The sequence below is a fragment of the Sinocyclocheilus anshuiensis genome, unplaced genomic scaffold (assembly GCF_001515605.1).
Source record: "Sinocyclocheilus anshuiensis isolate Anshui unplaced genomic scaffold, SAMN03320099.WGS_v1.1 scaffold1609, whole genome shotgun sequence".
Taxonomy (NCBI): domain Eukaryota; kingdom Metazoa; phylum Chordata; class Actinopteri; order Cypriniformes; family Cyprinidae; genus Sinocyclocheilus; species Sinocyclocheilus anshuiensis.
In genome coordinates this window covers 204,093-229,654 of record NW_015540958.1, presented here as the reverse complement: position 1 = coordinate 229,654, position 25,562 = coordinate 204,093, and the positions used below count along the sequence as shown (strand labels likewise).

The window sequence follows — 25,562 nt, the reverse complement described above, 5'->3', positions numbered from 1 at the left end:
TCTAGGTCTATAGAAAGAGATCTTAACTAAACTTTTAATTCAGTATTATGAACAACCGGAAAAGTCATGGAAATTCACTGGTCAAAAGCTGTGGGAACCCTGTACTAGGTTACTAATGGTGTGATATTTTCCGAGTTTAAGGCGGAAGAAAATGCAAATGCCTTTACAGACTTCAATACTAAAATAATACTTTACACCTTAAACCTGAACAATATTTATCATCCAGGCTGCTATAAGCGTGTTTGCATATATTTCTCTTTTCTGTCGAGAGTAAAATTGATTCAATCCAGTAAATCTGTGAGGAAACATGGTTTTTGTATGGCTTCTTTATCAAATTTGGATTTGAAATCAGAAAATGTGAGTATAAAGCCATTTCTGAGTTTTTCCCAGTGGTCCTTTCTTAGGAGTTAACATTTTAGTTTTACACTCCATAGGGAAACATTTGCCATTTTTTCTGTAACTTATACCCAGTATCTCTGTGAATCTTGGAAAAGCATTAACATGCAAATACAGGCTAGATAATGTATAATCATCTTCATATCATTACATTGAGTGTGTTTGTCAAAGTGTGTAGATGAGAGCGATTATCTACGGTCTGTTGTCTTAAAGTGACACACGCCTGAGAAACTCCTCATGGCTGCCACCGAGCATCCCGTCGTTTCCCCTTCCCCCACCGCCGAGGACACATCGCGCCCGACCACCCTGGCCACCACAGATATATAGGTGCATCTCAATAAATTAGAATGTCGTGGAAAAGTTCATTTATTTCAGTAATTCAACTCAAATTGTGAAACTCGTGTATTAAATAAATTCCATGCACACAGACTGAAGTAGTTTAAAGATTTCTTGGTAAACGGGTGCAGTGACTTTTGTTTTCAAAAAACACAATGGACCAACACCAGTAGATGACATTGCACCCCAAATCATCACGGACTGTGGAAACTTAACACTGGACTTCAAGCAGCTTGGGCTATGAGCTTCTCCACCCTTCCTCCGGACTCTAGGACCTTGGTTTCCAAATTAAATACAAAACTTGCTCTCATCTGATAAGAGGACTTTGGACCACTGGGCAACAGTCTAGTTCTTCTTCTCCTTAGCCCAGGTAAGATGCCTCTGATGTTGTCTGTGGTTCAGGAGTGGCTTAACAAGAGGAATGCGACAACTGTAGCCAAATTTCTTGACACATCTGTGTGTGGTGGCTCTTGAGGCCTTGACCCCAGCCTCAGTCCATTCCTTGTGAAGTTCACTCAAATTCTTGAATCGATTTTGCTTGACAATCCTCATAAGGCTGCGGTTCTCTCGGTTGGTTTTGCATAGATTTCTTCCACACTTTTTCCTTCCACTCAACTTCTGTTAACATGCTTGGATACAGCACTCTGTGAACAGCCAGCTTCTTTGGCAATGAATGTTTGTGGCTTACCCTCCTTGTGAAGGGTGTCAATGATTGTCTTCTGGACAACTGTCAGATCAGCAGTCTTCCCCATGATTGTGTAGCCTAGTGAACCAAACTGAGAGACCATTTTGAAGGCTCAGGAAACCTTTGCAGGTGTTTTGAGTTGATTAGCTGATTGGCATGTCACCATATTCTAATTTGTTGAGATAGTGAATTGGTGGGTTTTTGTTAAATGTGAGCCAGAATCATCACAATTAAAAGAACCAAAGACTTAAACTACTTCAGTCTGTGTGCATTGAATTTATTTAATACACGAGTTTCACAATTTGAGTTGAATTACTGAAATAAATGAACTTTTCCACAACATTCTAATTTATTGAGATGCACCTGTAGTGGTGCTTGTCATCTACTTCCTCTTGGTTCTGGCAGTGGGCTTGTGGGTAAGTTTACTGAAATCACAAAATGCACAGCTGTATCGTGATGATGTGTTTCACAGTGACAAAACTCTCTATAATAAGTGTTTGCAGGCTTCAGGTTCTTGTTCTCTCTGTAATATAACACATATCATAGCTGAATTTTACACCAGTAAACGTGTTACTTATCACATTTATGGCTTAACATCTTGTATATGGCGTATTTATAACCTTTGCTCACTCAACAGTCCATGTGGAAGACCAAGAGAAGCACAGTGGATGGATACTTCCTTGCTGGCAAAAACATGACTTGGTGGCCGGTGAGTGAGTAAATCTCAAACCATATATATTTGCATAAAGAAAATGAAGTCTATTTTTCGGAGCATTGACAATTTTGACATTATTTTCGTTTCTGTAATACAAAAAAATATATGCATTATACAGTGTTACAGTGTTACTACCAAAACATTATTGCATAAAGAAAAGGAAGCCTATTTTTAGGACCATTAACATCTGCCATTATTTTCGTGACAATTAAAAAGGGTTAGTTCACCCAAAAATGAAAATTAGGCTGCGTAATATGGATATTTTTCTTACAAAAACGCATCGATTTGCTACAGAAGGCCTTTGTTCACCCCCCGGAGCCGTGTGAAACACTTTTTATATGGACGGGTGCTTTTTATTTAAGTTCTTTTGGACTGATACATGCAACACCCGCTGAGTGCCATTAAACAGCTTGAAAGATCAAAGACAATTTTTTATATAACTCCGACTGGATTCGTCTGAAAGAAGAAAGTCATATACACCTGCCTCGGGGGTGAGTAAAACGCAGCCTAATTTTCATTTTTGGGTGAACTAACCCTTTAAGCACAATTTCCCCACCAGCTCTTATTTCTGTAATACAAAAGTATATTTCTCATTACTGTCATGTAATTCGCATGCATATTACAATGTTATTTTACTATCACTGTTATACAATTATAGTTTTTGTTAATATTTTGAATCATTATTTGAATTATTTTTATATTTTCATTAAAATTTTAGTTAGTTTTAGTAATTTTGTTGTTTTTTATGTGTTTATTTGAAAATTTCCCGTTTTTATGCATTTCATTTTTAGTTATTTTAGTGCTTCAAGTTTAACTAAACAAGAAAAATAAGAAACTTTTTTTTTATTTAATTTAATTAATTATTTTAAAAGTTAGTTTTTTTTATATATAATATTTTGTTTAAATTAATATTTAATTCATTTTAAGTTTATTTTATTTCAAGGAAAATTGTTTATGGTTTTAGTTTTAATTAAGAATTTTTGATGATTAATGTCTTAAAATTGTCATGAAAATGATGAAATGACCTAAAAAATAGGCCTATTATTCAAAATGTATTTTTCTTCCCTTTTAATTTCGGGATGAAATTTGATCTGGGGAGATTCATGTTATAAAAGTTAAGTATAATATATATTTAAATAGACTATGAATCTTAGATCAAGTGTAATTTCCACCTCATCTGTCGTGTTTGTGCAGGTGGGCGCCTCTCTGTTTGCCAGTAATGTGGGCAGTGGTCACTTCATTGGTCTCGCCGGCTCTGGGGCGGCAGCGGGTATCGCTTCCACTGCTTATGAATGGAACGTAAGCACACGAGATCTACAATTTAAGAGATAGAGAGTACATCAATTTGCTGAATATACCACTTTAATAGAGTACATTATGTAAAAAGGCAAAGAATTCTGGGAATGAGTGACGTCTTTCTGTTGTGATTTAGTTAATGTCTCAGAGATTCATCATGCCTCATGTTGATGTGCAGGGCATGCTGATGGTGCTGCTCTTGGGCTGGCTGTTTTTACCCATCTATATTGCATCAAGGGTGAGACAGCAACAGAATGCAGTAATACATACACTTAGGAGTCAATTTAACAAATCTCAAGCAATAAATTAGATTTTAAAAATAATTGTGTACATACTACTGTTCAAACATTTTATTTGTATTTTTATTTAAAAAAAAAAAACAAGTCATGCTAACAAAGGCATTCACATATCTAGAAATATGAGATAATGTGCTTGTCAGTGTTTACTAATGTACTTATTAAACATTACCTAATGTTTAACAGATCATTATTTAATGCAAATTGAAATTCTTAAAATGTCATTTAACTTTCAATTTATTTGAAAAAAGTTTACCGACAAAAACGGTTGTGTATGTATACAACTGTGTTCATCTGGTTGTTTCTGCAATTCGTGCGAATTAAGATGATTCTCCATTATTTTGCAGGTCACAACAATGCCCGAGTATTTACAGAAAAAATTTGGTGGAAAAAGAATACAGTTATTTCTTTGTGTTTTATATCTATTTATCTACATCTTCACAAAGATATCAGTAAGTATGCTCGATTTAAAAATCGAATGACCAGAGCGGACTTGGACATGATCTCTCTGTTGCTCTGTCTGTGTGCAGGTGGACATGTATGCAGGAGCTGTGTTCATCCAGCAGGCTCTGCAGTGGAACATCTACCTCGCTGTGGTTTTGCTCCTCGGCATCACCGCTCTCTACACCATCGCAGGTCGCATATTTTAGCACTTTTTAGGGCCGTTTACACCAAGAACGATAACTACACTGAACAAAATTTTAAACGCAACACTTTTGTTTTTGCCCCCATTTTTCATGAGCTGAACTCAAAAGATCTAAGACTTTTTCTATGTACACAAAAGGCTTGAGAGAAATAGGCCTTTTGTGTACATAGAAAAAGTCTTAGATCTTTGAGTTCAGCTCATGAAAAATGGGGGCAAAAACAAAAGTGTTGCGTTTATAATTTTGTTCAGTGTATAACTGTATTAGCACCCAATCTAAAGCACGATAACAATCTTTTTTTTTAATTTTTTTATTGCAAACAATTCAGAGATGACATTAACGAAATACAACTTTGCATACATTACACATAATGTATCAATTGGATAAGAAAATTCTGCCTAAAATTGATAAATCTCTTTGGAGCCAATTATTAAAAATATATTTTGTTTTCAATAACCGTTGAGAAAAATTCAGAAACTGTCTAATTACATTTTTCGTTATATGAATCCCCAAATATTTCACTTCATTTTTAATTGGAATATTTTCGATTCCAGTTTCTAAGTAAATAAGCAAATAATTTCACACTTAGATAAATTAAGTTTGAGCCCAGAAGCGTTAGAGAAGGCATTAATTGTAGTTAAGACTGGAGAAACTTGCTCTTTATCCTTCAAGAATAAAGTAGTATCATCTGCTAATTGTGAGATTCGAATCTCTCTGTTAAAGATATTAACAATCTCTTCATTATAAGCGCGCTGCAGTTACATCATCTTCCGCGCTCTTTACATGCTCGACTTATAAAACAACTGTATATAAGTGATATGAAACAAGCTTTCACATTTTGTAAGTTTTAATATGAAATTCAACCAATAAATACAGTTTTGGCGCACTTAATGTGGCGTAATTCGTTGTAGCGCCAGAGCCATTGAAAAACAGAGTTGCGATCTCTAATAAACATACAGCGGGTAAAATAAGTATTGAACATGTCACCATTACATGTTTCCCAGTAAATATGTTTCTAAAAGTGCTGTTGACATGAAATTTTCACCAGATGTCGGTAACAACCCGAGTAATCCATACACACAAATAAAACACAACAAATAAGTTCAGAAATTAAGTTCTGTGTAATAAAATGGAATGACACGGGAAAAAGTAGTGAACTACTGAAATCAGAATCAGAATCAGAATCAGAAAGAGCTTTACTATCTGTCAGAAAGCTGGTGATCCATTGACAGATAGAGCTAGGGACAGAGAGCTGGGTTAGTTTGGTCTGGAGGAGTGTTGGGATGATGGTGTTGAAAGCGGAGCTAAATTCCACAAACAGGATCCTCACATAAGTCCCTGTTTTGTCCAGATGTTGCAGGATGAAGTGCAGTCCCATATTGACTGCATCATCCACGGACCTGTTTGCTCGGTAAGCAAACTGCAGGGGGTCTAGTAAGGGTCCAGTAATGTCCTTCAGATAAGCCAACACCAACCTCTCATATGTCTTCATGACCACAGACGTTAGGGCCACAGGTCTGTAGTCATTAAGTCCTGTTATCTTGGGTTTCTTTGGGACGGGGATGATGGTGGAGCGTTTGAAGCAGGCAGGGACTTTGCACAGCTCCAGTGATCTGTTGAAGATCTGTGAGAAGATGGGGGCCAGCTGGTCAGCGCAGGTTTTCAGACAGGCTGGTGTCACATTGTCTGGGCCTGGTGCTTTTCTTCTCTTGTTCTTTCTGAAGACCTGGCGCACATCATCCTCACTGATCTGCAACGTAGGAGTGGGGGAGAGGGGGGTTACAGGAGGTGTTGATGGTTGTGTGGAGAGATGTTCAGAGCGGGTGTGGGGTGTTAGACTGGGAGTTTCAAATCTACAGTATTTAATAATAAATAAATGTATTTAATACTTTGTTGGTAATGACAGCTTCAAGACGCCTCTAGTCTTCAAATCTTGAAGGTTCTGTGGGCCTCTTCTATGAATTCTGATCTTTAGTTCTTATTTTCTATTGGATTCAAGTCAGGTGATTGGCTGGGCCATTCTAGCAACTTTATTTTCTTTCTCTGAAACCAATTGAGAGTTTCCTTGGCTGTGTTTGGGATCATTGTCTTGCTGAAATGTCCACCCATTTTGCATTGAGTGAGTTTTGCATTTGATAATTATTTAGACATGATTAAACACTAGATTTGTTAAAAGTTAAATTTAAAAAGTTAACAATTTGCATAAAATTTTTAATGATACTCGTCGGTTATAAGTAAGCACAAGTGATTTAATGAATTTAAGCAAATACTGAATTTAAATTTGAAAGTTTAAAATGGTGCTAAAAAAGGCATTCAGCTGCATTCACCAAAAGATTGTTATCCCCTTATGAATTGAAAATCTCACTCCAAGCTGAACTTAAAGGTTGGCAACCCTGATATAAGTTTTTATTTTTTATTATTTTTTTTTAGCTTGAAATATCAGCTTCAGAATCATTCTGATGGTAACGATGAAATTCTGTGAAAAACTATTAATTGCTTTATGATATATTTGCGACAATAAATAGGGAGCTCCAAATTCATAAAAATACATCAAACTAGTTCTTACTAGCAAAAAAATAAAAAACCCTCTTCACATCAAATAAATAAATAAATAAAACAAAACTACTCCCTTGAAGTCACATGTATTCTGATTGTCTGTCAGTGCTTTTATGGTTCGCCAGCCGGAAAAAAATACTTTGAAAGTTATTCCGACAATATCGTTCCTCTGTGTTGTTATTGTTAATTGTAGAGTGCATGTCCCCATTCTCACAGAATTTGAATGATTATTAAAACTTTATAGTTATAGTTGAGGTCTGTTCTCAGCAAGAACGATAACTACATTAGCAGTGTGGACTTCTCTATTCTCCTAAAACCAGATATGAGGAAGTCTCATAATCTGCTAAAGCATCTCTTGACTGATGTGGTCACAGGTGGTCTGGCAGCAGTGATCTACACCGATGCAGTTCAGACTCTCATCATGGTGATAGGAGCCCTGATCCTCATGGGCTTCAGTGAGTGACCGTGACAATCATATTGATTTAAGTCTTGAAGCCTTTAATACAATAATAATATACTCTTCTCAATGTTGCTGTGAAGGCTTTGCAGAGGTTGGGGGATTTCAAGCTGTCCTGGATAAGTATCCTCAGGCCATTCCCTCCATCCGAGTGCCCAACACCACCTGCGGGATCCCACGGGAGGATGCCTTTCACATATTCCGTCACCCTGTGACCTCTGACCTGCCCTGGCCGGGAGTGATTCTGGGCATGTCCATACCCTCCATGTGGTACTGGTGCTCTGACCAGGTGAAGAACCAGCAGTGTTGATTGAACTTGCTTATTTTGAACACATTACTCATGATGGGTATGATGGTTTCTATCTATGTAGAAGTTCTAGAACTATCAATCCAGGTCATAGACTGTATAAAAACATGGACGTAGTGTCCGTGACGTCACCCTTAGGTTTCTGAAGAGCGTTTTTGAAGCTCAAAGTGGGCGGAGCCGGCCATCGCGCATCACTCCCGGATAATTGAAAATGGGCAAAAAGGCGGGAGCTGGTTGCTGAAACCACGCCCACCTTGCTTGATGCCGGTGTCAGCAGCGGCAATCCACCTGTCACTCAAGTGGCCACGCCCTTAATTATGCAGAAATTTAAGGCTTAATATAATTTAAACGGATGAGTTATAAAAAAATTCACCCCCCTCACAGTTGTCATGAAGGGCAAAATTAGCTATATAGACCAAAACCACTTTTTGTACCAGGCTGTAAACATGTTTTTTTCTGCTGTAAAGTTGGGCATTTTAACATGGGGAGTCTATGATTGACTCCCTTTTGGAGCCAGCCTCTAGCGGCCAGTTGATGAATTGCAGTTTTAGTCACTTCCGTGTTGGCTTCATGAGAGACAGCGGGAGGTTGCCGCTTGATCCAGATATACTGAAGTAGATCTATCTAGAAGTTCTAGACTAAATTTATGTTCTACATATATCTAGATATAGTTCTAGTGCTGTCATTAATTCTAGCTAGATTGAAGCTCTGGATCTTTTAAATTTTCTATTAAATATTGCAAAGTTCTGGATCAACCGAGATTCAAGCACTAGCTTGCTAGATTTAAGTTCCTTGACTGTCGGAAAGTTCTAGCTAGTTCTAGAACTTTCTATATACTGTATTTATCAACCATTTGAAACACTTCATTAGCAATCACCTAGTAATCATTTAAAAGACCTTAGAAACTGCCTAGCAACCACATACCTTCCAAACGTAATATATTTTGTTATCGTCCCTGTGTGAAGGTGATAGTGCAGCGTTCTCTTGCTTCCAAGAACATTGTGCATGCTAAAGGAGGGTCTCGCTGCTTACCTCAAAGTTCTGCCCTTCTTCATGATGGTGATTCCAGGCATGATTAGCAGGATACTTTACCCAGGTGTGTCTGAAATAAACACCAAAGTTTAAGACCTTTGAACATCTAAAATGCACAATTTGTTATCTTAAAATGTATGTGAATGTGTGTGTGAATTGTAGACGAGGTGGGCTGTGGAGACCCGGATGTGTGTAAACAAGTTTGTGGGAATCCGGTGGGCTGCTCAGACATTGCTTACGCCAAACTGGTCATGGAGCTTCTTCCTGCAGGTATCAGTGAGATTGCTTGATTATTTACTCATATGTAGGTTGTTTTTCTATAGTTTTCAGTTTCTAGAACAGGTGGCTGCGATGAATCATTTTCTTCTTGTGTGTTTGTCAAGGTCTGAGGGGTTTAATGATGGCTGTGATGTTGGCTGCTCTCATGTCCTCTCTGACTTCCATATTCAACAGTTCCAGCACCATTTTCACCATGGACCTTTGGAGAAACATCCGCCGCACTGCCTCCGAGTGGGAGCTCATGATTGTGGGAAGGTATGACATCAACAAGTTGTTATACACACTTGATTTTAAAGGACAATTCATCAGTTTCTCACTCTTGTAAATGGCTATTTGCATTTAAAAGTATCCAGAAAGGTGTAAACATTGGACAGTTTAGTTGGAAATGAAAGCTGGGTTGACGTCAAAACCCAACATTGGTTTGACGTCAGCCTCCATTATTGGATAGATGTTAAATTTTGGTTAGAAATGACGTTGGCTTGCTTGCATCTAATTTCTGGAAACATTTCAGAATTTCTGGAAATTTTACAGGATTTTTTGGAAACTTTCAGAAAATTTTGGAAATTTTTTAGAAAGTGTCTGAAAGTTTTTCATCCCTTTGCAACCAGACTTGGATCAACCTACAATGGACAGACTCTTGATTAATTAAAACCAATGAAATATCAACGTCTAATGATGTTGTAATCTAACGTTGTGTGGATATTAACATGATGTTTTAACATGTTGGTTTTTGATTAACTGTCAGTGTTTAATATCAATGTGATGTTTGAAAGACATGGAATTTTGGTTACTTAAAACCCCAACTTAAAACCAGCAAAAATATCAACATCAACAGTATTTGTCAGTGTTCTACATCAAATTGACGTTGGCATTAGACATTGTCCTGACACAGAATGGCTGTTTGCATTTAAAAGTACCCAGAAAGGCTCCAACGTCGGACAGATGTTGATTTGGTTGGAAATGAAAATCGGGTTGACGCCAACATCCAACCTTAGCTTGTTGTCAACCTCCAACATTGGATAGATGTTGAATTTTGGTTGGAAAGGAAATCGGGTTGACCCCAAAACCCAACGCTGGCTTGCATCAACCTCCAACATTGGACAGATGCTGAATTTGAGTTATTTAATACCATGGCTGACATTATGTATAATTTAACATTATGTGGACATTAACATTATAATGTTTAGCAGACATTGGTTTTTGCTTATTGTTTTTTTTTTTCATGGTTCATGATTAACTGCCAGTGTTTAACGCCAATATGATGTTTGAAAGACTCAAATAATACTCAATAGCACAACTTAAAACCAACAAAATTACCCTAACATAGAAATATTTTGGTCAACCGATTTCAGAACTTATATTAAACCAAATATCAACATCTTACGATGTTGGGTGGCTAGAAGCTGTTAACAAATAAAATCCTTCTTTTGTTGGTGAGCGTTTGTTTCTGGTAAATTAATCTAGTATTGTCATTCTACGACTGCAAATGCTAAATTTTTGTGCTCTTGTAAAGCTGGACTGTTTCAGCTGCTGTTGTTAGTGGTGGTGTCAGTGCTGTGGATTCCTCTGGTTCAGGCCAGTCAGGGTGGGCAGCTCTTCATCTACATCCAGTCTATCAGTATGTACCTGCAGCCCCCCATAACAGTCGTCTTCTTCACGGGATGCTTCTGGAAACTAACCAATGAGAAGGTACAAACTTATGTATTTAGATCAAGCACTCAAGTAAGATTTAAGCATCAAACCGATTTTGAAAAGCATTCATTAATAATTTGTGTAAAATTGGACCTATATTATGGGTAAAATTGTGAATAATGTTTAAGTAGTATCGCACAAGCACTTGTTAGCTCTGGTGGGATTTTGCTGTAGTAATCACAGTGGATAATAAGACCAACAACACACTATATAGTGTGATATTTGTATTCAAAAGATATTAAAGATATTTTGCTAGTTGCTTTGTCTATTTTTGCCCCAGCAATGAAAATAGTTCAAAATCCACACCATTATCATTGGACTTCTCTTGATCAACTGACAGCAGTGAGTTCCTGAATGAATCTGCATTTGAGCGAATGAATCAATAGCTCACTCATTTAGACAAGTAGTTGTGTCCCAAATAACCTACTATTCACTATGCACTTATATATGCACTATGTACTACGTAAGCCCATTTCTGCCACAGAATTTAAAAAAACATGCTTTGGCAAATCATGATACGAAAAGCCAAAATTTTGACATTCATTGACATGAAAAGGTGTTTTTTTTTATCTCACAATTATGCCATAGTTTCAACTTTTTATCTCATAATTATGACTAATAATTTTGTCTTTTTGTCATAAAGACTTGCTATCTCATAATGATGACTTACTGTGTCAGTTTCAACTTTTATCATAATTATGACTCATAATTTTGTCTTGACTATCTCATAATGACTCAATTTGATCTTTTTGTCATGGCTTTCTTCTATCTCATAATGATGACTCACAATTTTGTCTTTTTGTCATAATGACTTTCTGTCATAATGATGACTCATAATTTTGTCTTGGTCATAATGACTTTCTATCTCATAATAATAACTTTGTGTGTCAGTTTCAACTTTTTAATTCATTATTATGACTCAAAATTTTGTCTTTTTGTCATAATGACTTTCTATCTCATAATGATGACTTTGTTTCAGTCTTTTCTCTCATAATTATGACAGTATGCCATAATTTCAATTTTTTTAATTTAACACATTTTATCTCATAATTATGACTTAGTTTCTCAGACTTCTCAATGACAGTTGTCAACTTTTTATCTCATAATTGTGAATTTGATCTCATAATTGACCGTCATATTTCGACTTCTCATAATTATGATTTACCAAAGCATTTTTTCCATCACATACTCCATCTAGTGTATGAATCTCAGAAGGTTATTTATCATCCAGCATCAGAGTCTGATAGCCCCTCCTCCTCTGCTTTTGTTGAGTGCATGAATTGTTCAATATTTCACTGTGCTCAATATTTCAGGGTTTTTTTTTTTTTTTTGCATTAGGCAAGTGCATCATCAGAGTATTTGAAGTGCACTTTTTGGGAATTTTCAGTTTGAAGACTACTTATTTATACTACCAAATCGCACAGAATAGTGCATAAGAATGCAATTTATGACACACCTGGTCTCTTGTTTCATTCATCTTTCTGTTGTGTTGGTGTAGGGTGCATTCTGGGGTCTGATAGTGGGCATGGTGGTGGGCTGTACAAGGATGGTTCTGGATTTCGTCTATCCAACACCACAGTGCTACGAGAGCGACAACAGGCCTGACATCATCAAATATGTTCACTACCTGTACTTCTCCATCATTCTCACTGTCCTCACACTCATCGTGGTTGTGTGTGTTAGTCTGGCTACAGAGAAGCCCAAACTGGAGCAGGTTAGAAAACACACACACAAAAGACCAACCCTAACCCAGTTTGCAATTTCACAAAAAAAAATACTTTGCATTCAGAAATGTCTTTTCATAAACCTTAAAGGGGTCATATGATGCGATTTCAAGTTTTCCTTTGCATGTCAACATATTCTGTTACACCAAATACACAAAATAATTATCTTTAAAAAAGCATCATATGACCCCTTTAAAGGGACAGTTTACCCCAAAATAAAATCATTTATTTGCCCTCATGTTGGTCCAAGCCAAACACTTCTGACTTCCATAGTATGGAAAATAAAAAATACTATAGAAAGCAATGGCTACCGTCAACTGTTTGGTTACAGAAATGTTTCAGAATATTTTGTGCTCTACAGACAAAAAGAAACTCATACATGTTTGGCACAGCTTGAGGGAATGACAGAATTACAATTATTGGCTGAACTATCCCTTTAATTTGGGAAATACACTCATATAAAGGGTTTGTTATTTTCCAGATCAGTCATTTGACGTGGTACACACGCTTTGACCCTGTGACAGAAAGCAAAGAGGTTGTGGTTTCAGATCTCCAGATGATCGAGGATGCCACACAGTACTCAAAAGACATGGAAAATGATGCATATCCTACAAAAGAGGGTACTTTGTCCAATCCATATGCAGGCACAGATAAATGGTGTTGCAAATTGTCTAGTTTATCCCGATCTATTTTTTTGATAGTCCAGTTATCCAGCAGAGGGAGACAAAGCCATTTCATATTTTTCAGTGTGTTTAAAGGGATAGTTCACCCAAAAATGAAAATGTGATGTTTATCTGCTTACCCCCAGGGCATCCAAGATGTAGGTGACTTTGTTTCTTCAGTAGAACACAAACGAAGATTTTTAACTCAAACCGTTGCAGTCTGTCAGTCTTATAATGGAAGTGAATGGGAATCACGGCTTTGAGAGTAAAAAAAAATAATACACATACAAATAATATAAACATACACAAAAAAAAAAAAAAATTAAACACTGCGGCTCGTGATGATACATTGATGTGTAAAGACACAAAATGATCGGTCTGTGCAAGAAACTGAACAGTATTTATATTGTTTTTTACCTCTGATTCACTGCAATGTCCGAACTGTCCTGAGCGCGTCTCGCATCTTCTTCTTCAGCCAGTGCGTGACGCGTCGTCTTCTTCTTCTTGAGATACTGCCACCTATCTCTCAAATGGACCATTGACACTCCTAATTGGGATTGTAGATAGAGTGTCAATGGTCCATTTGAGAGATAGGTGGTAGTAATGCACTTATAAGTCTGCAATCCGCCGTAAAGCAAGAAGAAGATGCGTCACGCGCCGGCTGTCGAAGACGCGCTCAGGACAGTTCAGACATTGCAGTGAATAAGAGGTAAAAACGATATGCTGTTCAGTTTCTTGCACAAACCGATCATTTCGTGTCTTTACACATCAATGTATCGTCACGAGCCGCAGGGTTTAATTTGGTTTTGTTTGTGTATGTTTTTTTGACTCCCAAAGCCGTGATTCCCATTCACTTCCATTATATGATGACAGACTGCAATGGTTTGAGTTAAAAATCTTCGTTTGTGTTCTACTGAAGAAACAAAGTCACCTACATCTTGGATGCCCTGGGGGTAAGCAGATAAACATCACATTTTCATTTTTGGGTGAACTATCCCTTTAAATGAGGGGAAAGATATGAGAGGAACTGAAACAAATGGAGGAACTGAAATATTTTTAAGCATACAATGACTCCAAACATTACTTAAATATCTACATCACATTTAATATCTGAACATCATTGCATTACATAAAAATTGCAATCTGCAAACAAATGATATAAAATGCACTAAATCTCCTAATTATATTCATGTAGGTAATACTTGTTTTTATCTCTTTACATGTAATTCTGAATGCATTATTTGTCAGCAGACTCCAGTAGTTCTGCGTCCAGCAATGCAGGTTCATCTAAACTCAAGTCTGCTCTGTTCTGGATCTGTGGAATGGAGAAGCAGAAAGGAGAGAAACCCAAGTCTCCTCCTCCAGAGGCTCAGACGTGTTCCCTCGAGGAAGAGCCCTGTATGAGACACCTGGTAAACGCCAACCTCATCATCTGTATGTCAGTGGCTGTGTTTCTCTTCGCTTACTGGGCATAGTCACTTGTCCTTCATAATTTATTGTGACTGGTGTGAAAGAAAATCTCCATGCAGTATGTACTTAATAAATTAATATTATTTATAATATATCATAAATCAGTTTTGACTTTTTTTTTGCAACCAACACTTCACCAATTTGTCCTTGATGTTTCTGTAAATTACACCGTATTTAAAAAAACAACTGGTTTTGATTTCTGTAATTAAGCATTTTATTAGATATATAATCGGAAAACAGTTGCTGTGTTGAAAAAAATGAATTTGTACAACATCTGTTCATCTGAGGCACTGGAGAACATGAAGAACGAGAATTCAGATGGAGGAAATGTGCACCCAGACGTACAAAAGGGGGTGAAACAGAAAAAAAAAATCAAAATGTACAATTAAGAGCCAATTAAAGACAACATATCCACAGAAATAAAGACACACACTCACTCTTGAAAGGAATGAATGACTTTGGCTTTCTAGCTGACGGTTCCTGAGCTTGACTGATCCATTAACCCTTTCATTCACATTTATGTTGTCAGTGCTGTTTTTGCATTGCGTACAACATGAAATAAACCCCCTAAAGCTCTGACACAGGATCATACGCTTTAAAAAAAAAAAAGCATCTTTGGTCATTTTGAGAATGAAGTATTTCATAATAGCACATGCAGGGTTTATTTTAATGGTCAACAGTGGATGGATAAATGTAATAAATTGGTACTTGGTAGTACATACTCCACTAACATAAACCCTGTAAAACACAATTACAATTGTTAAAAACTACTAAACTAATACAAAAACGACTAATGTCATAACACTACACTGCAGTCAGTATTGCACCCCAGGAAAAATACTTAAAAAATACAAATCGTATGCATGTATTAAATCAATCGTATCTGTATAACCATTATTTTTCTGAAGCTTTTTTTTTCTATCCAATTTTTGTATTAAAAGAGAAAAGGAATTATTAAAATAAATTTGAAAAAAACAAAAAAAAACATTCACCATGATAACCAACAAAAACATGAAGCAAAGTGTCACACAAACTCAGTGATTTGGTACGTTTTTTCAAGGCACATATATAACGCTTGTTACGCAAAACATCACAAAACTGAAAGACATTCATACTTGATTAAAACCCAAACTAGCTTTATGCTAAAAATGTATAGCATGTTAATGTGCGTACTGTTTTTTTTTTTTTTCCCTGGTATGTAGTTACAATGTGCCAGCATTGTGAGGACAGAGAGAGTTTTCTCTAGGGGTTAAAGGTTAAAGTGAATGGCTATGTTAGGAATAGCATACTACCAAACTATTTGTGCTGTATGTACTATTTTCTGTATGCTTTGAATACCCAGATGACCTACTATAATTGCACACTGTGCTGGGTACCATATCCCACAATGCAATGCATCGACTTGACATTCCATCTCCACTGTGACGTTTTAAGCAACTGTGATGACTCATTTGATCATTCTCACAAAATACTTTTTTTTTTTTTTTTACTTAAATCTGAATGCTTAATACCTATATTAATTCAAAAGGTAACTGAGGTCACGTTTAAAACGTTTTTCATTTTGCATGCTTTCACATCCTTAAAAACAATACACTATGCAGTAAGTATGCTAGTATTCTATTACGAACATAGCTTTCCATTGGCTGTGTGAAGACTGGACTCCGCCCACCTCACAGGGCGGTGTTTTCTGATTGGTGTTCATCTTCTGAGAGTGTTTCTGTGGTTTCATCCTCCTCAAGCTCTGGGACAAGATCCAGCCCTGGTCCCGTCAAAGATCTCTCCTCTACATCTCCATCTGTGCAATCATAATGCACAGTTAGGATATTTCAAAGAAAACTATTTATCATATTTCCACCAAAATTAAACTTCCAAAAAAACTGACCTTCAAGATAAACAAGCAATATTTGACAAAACAAGAATGTATCATTTAACAAGATGCACTTGGGTGATATCCAATATTAATATTATTTTATTTAAATGATTAAATAATGAAAATAATGTAGTGTAGTTGTGACATGTATAAACCAATAACAATACTAATATGATATTAATATCTAAACATGATAAAATGTACACTACTGTTCAAAAGTTTGGGGTCAGTATGATTTTTAATGTTTTTGAATGAAGTCTCATGCTCACCAAGGCTGCATTTATTTGATCAGAAATACAGTAAAAACAGTCATATTGTGAAAAATTACTACAATTTAAAATAACTTTTCTATTTGAATATATTTTAAAATGTAATTTATTCCTGTGATATAAAGCTGAGTTACTCCATTACTCCAGTCTTCAGTGTCACATGATCCTTCAAAAATCTGTCTAATATGATTTGCTGCTCAAGAATCATTTATTATTATCAATGTTGAAAACAATTGTGCTGCTTAATTAATTTTTTCCAGGATTGTTTGAGGAATAGAAAGTTTAAAGGAACAGCATTTACTCTAAGAAAAAAAAAATAAAATAAAAAAATAAAATATATATATATATATTGTAACTTTATAAAAATCTTTACTGTCATTTTTGATCAATTTATGGCATCCTTGCTAAATAAAATTATTTAAACAAAAAAACCAATATGACCCCAAACTTTTAAAACTGTAGCATACTCAAATGTTAAATAATCAATAATGTTAAATAATACAGTATCTGTGGCACAGCTAACATACACCCTGCAGAAGCAGCCGAGGTTCATGGGTAGGGAGTTACTGTATGTTTAGTTGCATAAAGCATGTGCTGGTATTTTATCCTAAGACATGCCACAAAGACACTGGTTAGGCAGCTTGTCATGCAGGTTAACTTGCTGTTAGTCGGATTAAACAGGCAAAGAAAGCATTCAGACACACACAGATGGAGCTGACAATACAATGACTGATACACCCAGAGTTCTTACCATCGCCTGCCACTCAAACCACACCTCACAGGCAGAAGATCACACATCTGTAACAGTGCAACAACGTCACAACATGTTCAAAGGATCAAACACTGATGACGAGCAACCACCAGCAAAGTGAAGCGAATCACAATTCAGACAGCTGTGAACTTCCATAAAGCCAATCCAATCACATCTCAGCCTTTGAAAGTCAACATGAAACATTTTCCGCAACAAATTTTACTTCCATAATATGTCGAAATTAACTGGATTATACAAATTACAACCACCAGTGGTTGAAAGTTTGGAGTTGGTAAGATTTTTAAATATTTTTGAAAAATATTTTCAAAAATTAGAACATTTCTTTGATTAAAAATACAGTGAATCTGTAAAATTGCAAAATATTATTACAATTTAAAATAACGGTTTTCTATTTGAATATATTTTCAAATGTAATTTATTCCTGTGATGCAAAGCTGTAACATGATCCTTCATTGTATTAATATTGCACAATGTGAATGTATTTTTTTAAATCAAATAAATGCTGAACGTAAGCAACTTCTCTAAAAATGTATGAAGTGTATTTTTCTTCAGATTAACATGTGCACAATAATATCAGGAAAGTAAACAGGGTGAGGTTTGACTTCATGTTGGCTTTTCGGATGAAGTTCTGATGGCAATGAACCACCAAAAATAGTGTCATTAAACACTGAAAGTGGTGATTTCTTTAAACAATGCAAGGAGCATTAATCATGGTGCTGGTAATGTCATTAAACGAGGCAGCATCGCAGCTCTCTCTCATGCAGATGCGGTGTGCAGTGAAGCAGGAGAGCGTCTGAACCTCGGGCCAAACACTGAAGGACTCCTGGCGGCTGCTGATATTTCCACAACCGCTGGAAACGGATCCATCTATTGCAGCATGTGGTTTCACTGACCCAAACTTACCACTAAGATTATTACACACGACGCATCCTACAGTCAGGCCAATGGTGACAATTCATGTTATGAGGGAGAAATGTGAAATCCAGACATAAAGATGTGTGTGTGTGTGTGTGTGTGTGTGTGGATGAAAGTCAATTTCGGTATTAAACACAACTGAAGATCTGTGTTCAGTTCTGAGTTGAAATAATAGATGCCAGGGACAAATAAACAAAGGGGCTGAATGGCATGATGATTAATAATAAATTATGATAATTAACTGTCATGGAACATTCCGTTTTCCAAGAATAGAATTCATCTTTCAAATGAAGACTTTTTTCTTTCTCCCTGATCGAAATGTTACTTCTTTGGATACATTTCTGCCCAACTTCAGCAAAGTTCTGTTTCAGGAAGACGAACAGAAGAATGAATCATCTGAGATTTTTATGTAAAATATTTGAAGCCAAATTAAACATACAAATTCAAAGATTAATATTCTATCGATTACATGACATTCAAGGAATGTTTCAGGGTCAATGCGAGTTAAGCTCAATTGACAACATCTGCGACATGCTGTTGAGTATCACAAAAAATAATTTTAACATTCCTTAATTTGCAAAAACTAAAACATTGTTTAGTTATACATTTATTATGATTACTTTAGACTTTCACTGTAAGTGCATTTCTGTAAACAGGCTTTTTGCCCGTTTTTACTAATTTCATTTTATTATTTTACTAATAAAATGTAAATTATTTTATTATTGTTATTTATTTAAAATTATTTCCATTTTATAATTCATCAGTATTTCCTACATGTCATGGATGCTGTCCATTGTTCTACAAGTAATGAATTTAACATGGAACATTCCTATTCATATTTTATTTTATTATTTTTAATTAAAACAAAATTATTATTATTATTTATTCACAATTACTTCTATTTTATAATTCAGAGGTATTTTCTACATGCCATGGTGCTGCCCATAGAATTTAACTTTTAATTTAATGTAAGCTGTAACATTCCTTCTCATATTTAATTGTATTAATTTTTTTATTATTAAAACATACATTTATATCATTTTAATTTCCTTATTTATTTTTCATTTATTTAAAATTATTTCAATTTTAGTGAACAATATTTGAGAGAAATAGGCCTTTTGTGTACATAGAAAAAGTCTTAGATCTTTGAGTTCAGCTCATGAAAAATGGGGGCAAAAACAAAAGGGTTGCGTTTATAATTTTGTTCAGTGTAGATAGGTATTTTCTAGATTCCATGAATGCTGTCCATAGAGCTTAACTTCTATTTAACCTGGAACCTTTATTTCTTTTCATATTTATCGTTGTTATTATTATTATTATAAATAGAATTTAAATTATTCGTTTTTTATTTAAAAATCATTTCCATTTTATAATTCAGAGGTATTTTCTACATGCCATGGATGCTGTCTATAGAGCTTAACTTCTATTTAACCTGGAACCTTTATTTCTTTTCATATTTATCGTTGTTGTTATTATTATTATTATTATAAATAGAATTTAAATTATTATTCGTTTTTTATTTAAAAATTATTTCCATTTTATAATTCAGAGGTATTTTCTACATGCCATGGATGCTGTCTATAGAGCTCAACTTCTATTTAATTAACCTTTATTACACTTTATTATTAATAAAATAAAATCATTATTAATATTTTTAACCGTATTATTATTATTATTATCTAATTTAACATGGAACATTCCTTTAAAGGATCGAGGCAACAAAATCTTGAAAGTTGTGACAATCAAATAATTCCGCAACCTTTATATTGTATATTTAAATATAAATGTTAAATATCAAATTTGCCACAACTATACTGCAAGTAATGCATAAAACAGTTAACAAAAACACCTGTTTTGTCCTGTATTAAAGATTTATCGCTCAAACACCACTGCTGTATGCTGCTAACACTTGCACACTGTGTACGACATCTATCCTGACAAGCCTACTTATGAAAATAAAGCTTGTTAACTCTGGATCTGGGATTGTTTCAAAACTTTATAATCTGAAGATGGAGTTTTTAGTCTCCAACAGCATCTGCAAGTTTCTTTCGTCATGTTAAATGAGCTTAATGGAGCCAAACCCTCAGGAGAGTTGTTTGGCAGGGGCGAGTGCTGGGCTTTCTGAGGTACACAATAGACTGACACTGAACACCTGCCGTTTATACAGACTCCAGACGAGTGTGTTTCCATATTAGAGTTGATTGAGCTGTAGAAATGTGTCATAATGAAACAATCAAAGAGAGTGCAAATGACATCCACTGAGCGCTTGACGTTCCCATCAGGTTTGTACAGACAAGTCCATTTCTGTAGTTGTGTACATTTGACCTCAGGAAAAGGATAAATGTGCTATTTTCGTTTGAATTTCCATATTTTTATTAATGCAGAAAAAAGATGAAATGAAAAAAAATGTCTGGATGCTACCATATAGCTTGCAATTTGGTCATATGCTGTATTTGTATTTTCTAGAAATAAATAGAAACAATTAATCATTTTAAAATGATTATAATAATTTTTTTATAAAAGTATTTAATTATTTCCATGATCATTTTTATAATTACATTGGCTACACAATGTACAACATTTTGCTCATATGTTGTATTTTTACAAATAAAATGAAATAATGAATCATATTATAAATAAAATAAAATGTCCATTATTATTTATTATAATTACATTGGCTGGACATTGTAAAAGATTTTGGTTTTATTTCATATTAATAAATTAAATAATATTTTTTTCAATGGAAAAAATCTAAATATGTATATTTAATATTTAAGGATTTATATTTTAATATAATGTATTAATATTATTGCATAATTATAATTCTAAACAATTGTATAATTTATTTATAAAATAACAAAAATGTGTTTTTTATTATTATTAATCTTTTTTTTTTGTGCAAAAATGTCAGCATGTTGTTGGAGTTTTTTCAGGATTTTCCTTACCTGAGATAATCTTGGATCCAGAAACACAGACACCGTTGGCGCCGTCGATAGATGGTTGTGGTGGTGGCGGGCCGCTGGGTTTGGGTCGTGCTCGAGGGGTGGGCCTGGGGCGCAGCTGGGAGCCGTCGTGAGGAGGTGTACCGGGAGGGGTGGGCGTTCTGGGAAGGGACGGTTCGGCTTCTTCTGTGCTCTGGGGAGGAGGCTGAGGAGGAGGGTGGCTGGGGGCCTGAATGGGGGTCTGGTTGTTGCGGCGGGGTGCGATGAGAGGCTGAGGAGTGCTCGGGGCTGAGGGCTGGTTAGGAGCCGCTTTTACGCTCTGTTTGGGAGGTGCTGGGGCTTGTTTCTTTGTACCTGAAACCAAACGGTCCAGACATGATTTCACTGGCTAATTGACAACATGCATTTTAAAGGGTTAGTTCATCCAAAATGAAAATTCTGTCATTAATTGCTCACCCTCATGTCGTTCCAAACCTGTAAGACCTTTGTTCATCTTCTGAACACAAATTAAGATATTTGATTTGTTGAACCACTGATGTCACATGGACTGTTTTACCGATGTCCTTACTATGTTTCTGGGTCTTTAACGTGTCGGCTGAGTTGCTGTCTATGCAGGTCAGAAAGCGCTCGGATTTCATCAAAATATCTTAATTTGTGTTCTGTTTGGAACGACATGAGGGTGAGTAATTAATGACAGAATTTATATTTTTGGGTGAACTTTCCCTTTAAGGATGCACTGATTATGACATTTTAATTAATTCGCTTCTAATTAATTATAGCTGAAAAATGTCCAAATAACAAATAGCTTTTTGTCAGAAAGAATTTTGATTGAATTTAATTTTAATTAACTAATTTTGATTAAAAACACAATACAAACATAAAAATCAATCCTTTTTAAATGCTACAAGTGAACTTAGGCATCACAACATTATAATGTATAGAGTATAAAAATGGATATTAATTTTGAGACTTGCTAATGATTAAATCTAAATTATTATTTTAAAGATTAAGTTAGTAAAAGTAATGTAAATGTAAAAATTGGGGAAATGAGCATGCAAAATTAAATATGTAACACATAAAACAATTATATATACACAAATATATACACTACTGTTCAAGAGAATTATTTTTGTTTTTGAAAAAGGTCTCTTATGCTCATCAAGGCTGAATTTGTTATATCGAAAATACAGTAAAAACTGTAATATTGTGAAATATTATTACACTTTAAATTAACTGTTTTCTATTTGAATATAATTTAAAATGTAATGTATTCCTGTGATGCAAAGCTGCATTTTCAGCATCATTACTCCAGTCTTCAGTGTCACATGATCCTTCAGAAATCACTCTGATATGCTGATTTGATGCTCAAGAAACATTCCTTATTATTATCAAGGTTGAAAACAGTTGTGCCGCTTAATATTTTTGTTTTCAAAATTTCATATTTTTTATATTTAATATTTAAATACATAATGATCAGTGTAAAGCATCCTTGCTGAAATAAACTGTTAATTTCTTTTACTTTTAAATGGAAGTGTACTCTATATTGACTGATAACTATTAAAAAAACTGTAATATGATAACCAATATATTGCACATCTCTAATAGATCTGAATAAAGATATGAGGAAAGATAATAAGTTCTGACCTCTGCGGCCCAAGAATGGACTGGGGCCCTTAGGACCTGAGGTAGGGGTCACCACATTCAGCTGAGCGGGCGTCCCACTCAGACCTCCCGGGCCGTTCCTCATGGCAGGGGGTGTGGATGCAGGATCTCGGGCGATGTTACTGGGGAGAGAAGAAAAGCAGGGAAGTTCCATCAGGGGTCACACTGCAGGATGTATACACAGGTCAGTTCACATGCAGGGACGGTAAAATGTAGTGGTCCAAGTTGAGTTAATGACTTGCACTTAAAAGTTAATACAGATATTATATAGGACATGCTTTAAGGAAACACAGTTAGCAAAGTTAGCAGTGTTTTATTCCGCATGCAGTGCATCTTCTCCACTAAAGAAAGAACAAGCAATAGAGAAAGGCAAGGCAGGACACACAAATTCAAGCATCAGAGAATATTCTACAGAAAAGAGACACTAGAAGGATTTTGGCCCTGACTGGGATAAATCAGCATGATAATTTGACAAATTATCCTTAACTTGAGATTTGAGAGGCATTTGCTTCAATCTTCCCGAATTAATAAATCAAAAACAGGAAAACAGGTTGGGAAACTTTTCTTTATTATATTGACCAGGGTTTTTAAAACTTTTGTTTTGAATCCAAGGGTCCCAAGTGTTTTGCAATGGACTCTCTAAAAAAAATGAAAAAATAAAAATATGATGTGTAAAAGACTGGCTGGAAACAAACCAGAAGAAATACATAAAACTGTCCATAAATTTTATACAAATAATTGGGATTAATCTAATGATTTATGATTTCTGAATAGTCTTTACAAAACAGAACAAAACAAATTATAACTTCATAATAAACTTTTAATAATAAACTATATTTTATTTTTAATTGATTTAGAAACAAAAAATCCTACACACTATCCCAGCATGCAAAAACTATCAAAATTTATTAAGCAGTTTAAAATTTTTTATTTAATGATTTATTTTACTATTTAAATTTTTTTTTTTGCCCCACATTTTCAGCTTAATTTTTACATCCCAGCCTCCAGCCCCCCGCCAGTGGGCGACAGAGGGGAGGGCTCAAACACGAAAACCCCCCCGTCGTCAATGGGAGGCAGAGGGGGCTGGAAGGTAGGCGTGGAGTGCTGCTTTTTATTTACTGTGCCAGCTCTACGAGGGGCGATTTCCGGCTGTTTGTTAGCAGGGCTACAGGGAAGAGGGGAGACAGCATGAAACACTCACGCCAGAGAGTGACAGTGGGGTATTAGTCTCCACAGAAGGGAAGGAGGAGAAGGACAGGACCACCACCTGGCCACTGGGACAGCAACCAGAGAGATGTGTTGGGAACGGATGAGATTTCAAATGGTTTGTAGAATTTAAGGATTCAGCATAAAAATGTAACATTTTCAACATATCATAAAAAATAATGTATGTACATATATATATATATATATATATATACCACAAGTTATATAGTTACGCCACAGAAACAAAACAGGTGGCTGAATCATTCACTCAACCATTTCATTAAAAAATGCTAATTTAATAAGGATCGCCACTACTGTGTGTTGCTCTGAGACCCGTGATGGTTGCTATTAATAATAGGCAATAAATATCAAGTATAGTGCACACTATGCAACTGAATGTTGCATCACCAAATTAAAAAATATATATATATACTGTAAATTTACACCAGTAAAGGACAACAGACTTTGATACATTTTATATTTTGCCACTAAATTTAACTGCAAAACCTTGAACATTTTTTGTGTATGCTAAACATTGTACCATAGTTAAAAAATGAAGTATTCTTTCATTAATGTAAAATTAATCAGTGTTTATATTGTTAACTAAAACTATTACAATTTGTTTTTACTTTAAATAAAGCTATCTATCTATCTATCTATCTATCTATCTATAATACATAAGTATAATATATACATATATAATGTGTAAAATAAAATAAATATTAGGTGTAAATCTTACACATAAAAAAAACTTTTCACTTAACATTTAAAAAATTTTGTTGTTAAAGTACTAATACTAGTACTAAGTACTAGAACTAAAACTGAAAATGAATTAAAAAAGCTAATAAAATGACAAAAGCAGATAGTGATGTGATAAACCCAGTATTGTATATTATGAATACTATCAGCTCTTTGACAAATTGCTTTAAGTCGCTTTGGATAATAGCATTTGCAAAATATATAACTGCGAAATTACTAAAACGTAAACTAAAATTAAAATGAAAATTTAAAATGTAAAAAATAAAATAAAATAAAAGCTAATTAAATAGAATTTTATACATATATTTATTGTTTAGTTTCTGTTTAGGTATATAAATTAGTGCTGTCAAACGATTAATCGTGATTAATCGCATCCAAAATAAAACTTTTTGTTTACATAATATGTGTGTGTGTACTGTGTATATTTATTATGTATATATAAATACATACACATACAGTATATATTTTGAAAATATTTACATGTATATAAATGTATATATTTATATTCTTATATTTTATAGGGATGCACCGATACCACTTTTTTCAGTACTCGCCTGATACCGATACTTTTATTTTTGGTACTTGCCGATACCGAGTACCGATACCAATATTTTTATTGC

The 25,562-nt window shown here is 34.9% G+C and overlaps 1 protein-coding gene and 1 pseudogene across 4 annotated transcripts in view; one reads left to right on the top strand and one right to left on the bottom strand.

Annotated features, from left to right (window-relative positions):
- Positions 1-633: 633 nt before the first annotated feature.
- On the top strand, positions 634-14,585 carry LOC107689996 (sodium/myo-inositol cotransporter 2-like; annotated as a pseudogene).
- Positions 14,586-15,737: 1,152 nt separating this feature from the next.
- The window catches only part of LOC107689995 (rho GTPase-activating protein 17-like), a 34,256-nt gene continuing 24,431 nt past the window's right edge, over positions 15,738-25,562 (bottom strand). Inside the window, exons 17-20 of one of the 4 annotated variants that reach the window (XM_016488218.1) lie at positions 22,960-23,099; positions 21,319-21,669; positions 18,650-18,653; positions 15,738-16,344 (exon numbers count right to left, since the gene is read on the bottom strand). In XM_016488218.1, coding sequence (XP_016343704.1) covers positions 16,218-16,344; positions 18,650-18,653; positions 21,319-21,669; positions 22,960-23,099 — 622 coding nt within the window. In that variant the 3' untranslated portion in view covers positions 15,738-16,217. Of the gene's footprint in view, positions 16,345-17,437; positions 17,485-18,649; positions 18,654-20,248; positions 20,836-21,318; positions 21,670-22,959; positions 23,100-25,562 lie in introns of those variants that run through there. The other 3 variants (XM_016488221.1, XM_016488219.1, XM_016488220.1) reach the window with 3 other exon arrangements.